This window comes from Coffea arabica, chromosome 8e (assembly GCF_036785885.1).
Source record: "Coffea arabica cultivar ET-39 chromosome 8e, Coffea Arabica ET-39 HiFi, whole genome shotgun sequence".
NCBI classification, from domain to species: domain Eukaryota; kingdom Viridiplantae; phylum Streptophyta; class Magnoliopsida; order Gentianales; family Rubiaceae; genus Coffea; species Coffea arabica.
The window spans coordinates 26,058,108-26,064,107 of NC_092324.1; the positions used below are offsets into that span (position 1 = coordinate 26,058,108).

Consider the following 6,000-nt stretch of genomic DNA (forward strand, 5'->3'; position numbering starts at 1 on the left):
GAAACAGGAGGTGATAACTTTTGTTCGTAGCTGTGATACCTGTCAAAGGAGTAAGTCTGAGAATGTACCATATCCTGGTCTGTTGCAACCAATTCCAGTTCCCACCCAGGCCTGGACTCACATTTCCATGGATTTTATTGAGAAGCTACCCAAGTCACAAGGTTTTGACACTATACTGGTGGTGATTGATAGGTTCACTAAGTTTGGACATTTTGTTAGACTCACTCACCCATTCACTGCCAAAGGGGTCGCACAAGTGTTTCTGGACAACATATACATAATGCATGGTTTACTTGAATCCATCATCACAGACAGGGATATGATTTTCACCAGTGGATTTTGGAAGGAGTTATTCAAGGTGCTAGGAACAGAACTACGCTATACATCTTCTTACCATCCTCAGTCTGATGGTCAAAGCGAGAGGCTGAATCAATGTGTGGAGAACTACTTGAGATGCATGACAGGAGAAATGCCATCACAATGGAGCAAATGGCTGTCCATGGCTGAGTGGTGGTACAATTCTACCTATCACTCTAGCCTCAATATGACACCATTCGAAGCTCTGTTTGGATATAAACCCTTGCCACTACCATTAGGACCTTATTTAGATTCGGTAGTCCCGGCAGCTTCCAATATGGTCCAGGAAAGAAACAGGATCTCTAACTGCATAAAGGACAACTTGGCCAAGGCTCAACAAAGGATGAAACACTTTGCTGACCAACACAGAATTGAGAGAGAATTTGTCGTGGGAGATTGGGTATTTCTGAAGCTTCAACCCTATAGACAACAAACTGTGGCAGTAAGAAAATGTCTCAAGCTGTCTGCTAAATACTTTGGGCCCTTCCAGGTGGAGGAGAAAGTTGGCACAGTGGTCTACAGATTGAAGCTGCCAGCAGGTACTAGAGTACACCCTGTGTTTCACATTTCATTGCTGAAGAGAAAAATAAGGCCAATGCAAGGTAGTTCTACCAAGCTTCCAGAATTGGACACACACGATCAATGCCCCCTGTAGCCAGAAGCAATACTAAGCAGAAGAGTCATTTTGCGCAATGGGCAGACTATCATTCAGTTCTTGATTAAATGGGAGCAGCTAGAACCTGAAGAAGCTTCTTAGGAGGATAAATCCTTCATTGAAAACCAGTTCACTGCTTTCCAAACTTGAGGACAAGTCTGTTTTTAAGGGAAAGGGATTGTCAGGCTGCAAAATTCATGTTCTCAGGCGTAATAAGGGGCTCAATTGAGCATTAGTTAGTTTAGTCAGTTGATTAGTTAAACGATGCCGTTCCAGAGCTTATTAAGCATTCCAAACGGTACCGTTCCACTTAGTCAGACAGTTAGGCGGTTAAATCAGCTATTAGCTAATGTCAGGTTGTTAGAGTTGGTTATAACTGGGGCCCGCGTGTAAGAAAGGATTACGAAATTGCATTTGATTCTTCTGATTTCCTTCACTCCTTTCTTCTTTCTCTCTCTCTCCATTTCTCTTATTTCCTCTCTTCTGTTCTTCCCCAATTCCCTGATCTTTCCCAATCAATTGACCCTGATTTCCACAATTCCAGAATTATCCTTGAGATCGTGACAGCTTCCCGAAGTATTAATCACGCGAAATGCCGGCTTTTTCTCTCCCTCAATTTTCTACTTGATATCTACTATTAATAATAAAAGCACATTGGCTAATTAGAAAAAGAAAATACAAAAGATAATATTTCATGTTTCCTAATGTAATACTACTACTAATAAACTAGGGGGAAAAGCCCACACAATGCGTGGGAGTTTAGTGCCTATAATTAAAGATGGTTAATAATTATTATTTGGCATTTTCTAGTATAAGAATTGAAATATGACAATTTTATTCTGTGATATTAAATAAAAAAAATCATAAGTTACATATTGAGTTAAAAAATATAATTTGCAATAAAACATAATTATAAGATATGATCAACTACTTTGCATCTAACCTAGTATAATAAAAGACCTATTTATATCGGCTCATGCACTTTAGGGATATTAAAATTTGTTATTTAGTTTGAATTCGATCTTACTATGAGGGCAATCTACCACATTATCTTATCATATAAGTGAGATTTGAACAATTAGCATACTTGAAGATATCATTGCTAGTAGAATTTCGGTTCTTGCAAGCAAAATTCTTGAATTTATATTGATTCCAAGGACATATATCATCACGAGGCCTTCACATTGAGCAAGTAATTAATTATAATTTATTGTATGATTTAGGACATATAACAAAACATCTCCTTCTCGATAGGGGTTACAATCATGAAATATCAGTTTTGTGTTAGTTGCAAAGATATACAACAACTAACATACTAATTTAGAGGAATAATTACCTCAAAAAAGTACTAAAGCATCTTAATCCACTCAATTTAAGAAAAACAATTAAAAGTAATGAGGTACATACTTTAGATTTGTAGCCAAATAGTTTTAAGTAGATAGTTAAACATATTAGCAAATCAGATGAAGTGAAAAATTGTCTAAATGGAATAGTTAATAAAGTAGCAAACGATTTGAAAATTACCCTAACTAATAGTTAAAACAACAAAAGAAGTAGATGCAATCTATAAATGGGAAAATTTATGATGATAAACTTATTTAAAACCATAAATAACAATTAACAAATGTGGTCTCTCCCTTATCAAGCTTGTCTAACATGAGCAATTGAATTAAAATACTGAAAAATTATTGCACATACAACTTGCAATATTACAGATTTTTTACAACCAAAAAGTAGATTGGTTAAAGAAAACATACCTATTGAAAAAAGTGTTGCAAAATAGGGAAGAAGAGTAGCTAATGTAACAATATCCGAATTCAATATGCTGCATGACTGTGGTGGAACAAATCCTATAAGCAAATGAAATGAATTTGAATAGATGGAGGTTACTATGATAACGGCCAAAAAACCAGACTTCTCTACTAATTGACATTAATTGTGTCTTAACATCTATATATCATATCTTTGCAAATAACTGATGAGAAAGGCTTTAAGAAATTAAAAGACTTAGATGTTAATAAAATTAAATGATTAGAAGGGCTTTTATGTAATTTCACTAAAACACAAGCTGAATTCAGTTGTACCCAATGTTCAATCGGATATCAAACAATGTCACATATCAAACTTATCCCTAACTTTAAATGTTTAAAAGGACACCTAAGTAATTACAACAAAACTAAATTAGTTATAATGACTCATATTCAATACTCTAATTGCACTTCAAACACTCTCACATTTCCAAAAAAGCCCCACCCTTGCGGTTGAAATTCAAACCCTAAACTCATTCTTATATAGTATAAGGAAAGGATATAATTAACGTCTTCCCAAATCTTTCAAAAGCTGTTCATAGTTGACTCAAATTAGGAAACCTCCACGTAGAAAATTCTTGAGTCTTCTAGATTTGAAAGCAGGTCCTGATCGTGCTATCACCAAATTTACTTGAAAATTATCCCTTTTAATCACGTTTTGCTCATTTTCCTACAATTAGCACAATTAACCAAATATAAATAGAATCCATTAATTAAAACAATATTTGGTTACAATCAAGGGGAAATAATCATAAATTGAATAGTAATTTTGCACCCTATCACTAGAGAACTTTTGGAAATACAAGAGACTATTTTGAAAATTTCGCAATTGTAAAAGCTAAGAAAGCACGCAATTACTGACCAATTATGTAGCTGCGTGTCAAGCCCGATTACTAACTCCACTTCATGTTTTTGATAACTAAACTAGCGATTATTATTATTTTTTTTTTCAGTTTTTAGCCTATTTCCCAACGATTAGAGAATGAGGTAATTAATGTTGCAAAAGCACAAAAGGAAATGGAGAACTCTGGGTGTCTCTGAATTTTAAAGAAATTGGAGGATTTTAAGCCACACTGCCACAGTATAATCCTCTGCAGAAAGAAAACAAAAAGTAAGGCGTACTTAAATTATGTTTGAAATCTGATCCACCAGGGACCAGCCATTTAGATGAAATTATTCATCGTGAGATTTATTAAGAGTCTCAATGATGATTGGCATTTTCTTTAAGCGTGCGGATCAAAAGCAGATGAAGAATCCCAGCAACGACCATAACATTAAGAAAGGTGAATTGAAAATGCGAATCGACTTCCGTAGCAAAAGCATCCGATTCAGTTTGTCAAAGGAGAACTGCACCAAATTGGATCTAAAATTCTTTGCTAATATCTTTTAAAAATCACTGAAACAATTAATTAAACAAGATACATATTAGGAATGAAAAACTTCTTGTGTTTTAGGAAACAAAGAAATCGATAACAAATATCTTATATAGTTTTTTTTTTTTTTGGATAGAAAGTGACAAAAATATTATTAATCTGAGATGATGTCCGCAGCAAGCGCGGTAACAATAAAATCTGGAGGGAAGTCCCTCCATATACAGCCATTAGAAATAGAACAAGCATATTTAGCAACACGACGCATGACATTGTTCAGCTGTCTAGGCACCCATGATGCTTCCCATGTTGCAAAGCTTTGTATATCTCTGAGAATATCATCTACCAGCATTCCACAAGCTGATGCATCTGTCTCTGTAGTTTGAAGCATTTTAACGACTTTTAGACAATCACCCTCAAGAATAATCATGGGCAAATGTAGATCCAATAACAACTCAACCGCGGCCTTTGCAGCATAAGATTCAATAACCTCTGGTGCAAAAATTCCTGGAATTTGCTTTGCCAATCCTGCCATGAAATTACCCTCGGCATCTCTAATGACAACTCCAATACCTGAAATGTCACCCTCAACAAAGATAGCCCCGTCAAAGTTAGCTTTAACATAGCCCGCAGGAGGTCTCTTCCATTGTGACAAAACAGATTGCGCGACCATACTCAATGTCATGCTATTCCTACTTACTCAATGTCATGTTTCAAATATAGTTTAAACAATATAATTACCTAAAACCGGGGAAGAAGCCCATTCCGAATTGGGTAAATTACATATAACCCTTTATAAATTGGGTAAATTACATAGCTCTCTTAGTGGCTCCACCATACTTCATTTCATACCACCGGCAACCCACAGTCCCATTCTAAATTTGAAAAATAAATAAATAAATCGGTTCTCACCAAAACTTTGACGAAAGCCTCAACCCTTCTGTCCATCTCCATCTTTATAACGTGATAGCAAAAAGCATCCTAGCAAGCGACATACATACAAGGAAATCACCAATCTGAGATCAACAAAGCATCCTGGCAATCACCAATCGGTTCTCACTATATTTTCCCAGTATTTTTTAAATGTCAAGGAGTAAACTTTTTTAAACAACCCGAGCATTAGCGTAAAGCAACTACTCGCTGGAATGATAATTTACTAAACCGAGCAGCATTCAACACATATAAAAAGCATTGGTTCATCGCAGATATTGATTTAGATTTCTGAACAATTGACTGAACAAAGCGTCATGCAGTTTCCAGTTAGCTTTATAGGTTTTCTATATATTTGGTGTCGTAAGTTGGATTGTCTGTTTTGCAGTGATTTTGGCTGATTAAAAAGCTCAATGGGAAACCTTGTTGGCCCCTAACTAATGCCTTTACTTTTGGAATTCATTTGATTCTTAGCTGAACCGCATCACAGCACTGTCTTTTTATTCTCTCTGTCTCAGGCTCTCAGCTGGCCAAAGCTTGTGACTTGCTGTTGTGAGTACAGAGAATGATGAATGAATTTTAGGGCTGCTTACACTTTGATTACATATCGAACTTGGGAGTGAGGCATAAGTAGCACTTTATCCCTTTGAACTTAAGATATACACATGAGCAACACTTTATCCTTTTGAACATAAGATATATACAATTTATTTTTAAAAAAAAAAAAAGATATATACGATTTGGTCCCCAAGATGGATGTATAAAATGTTTAACAACACAGATTCGGTCCAAAAATTTAATGAAATCACATTAATGCCCAGAAATGGTAGCCTTTATGTGGGAAAGAGACTTGGTCAATTAGTTAAAGGTGAAACTACAA

General features: G+C 35.5%; 1 protein-coding gene across 1 annotated transcript; it reads right to left on the reverse strand.

Annotated features, from left to right (window-relative positions):
- Positions 1-4,347: 4,347 nt before the first annotated feature.
- On the reverse strand, positions 4,348-4,875 carry LOC113704645 (uncharacterized). Its single transcript, XM_027226528.1, has one exon. The coding sequence runs from the start codon at positions 4,873-4,875 to the stop codon at positions 4,348-4,350; it is 528 nt and encodes a 175-aa protein (XP_027082329.1).
- Between the last annotated feature and the right edge of the window lie 1,125 nt (positions 4,876-6,000).

What these genes read in the sequence shown, in the direction of transcription:
- LOC113704645 (XM_027226528.1), bottom strand. Translation starts at nt 4,875, where the DNA reads ATGACATTGAGTATGGTCGCGCAATCTGTTTTGTCACAATGGAAGAGA.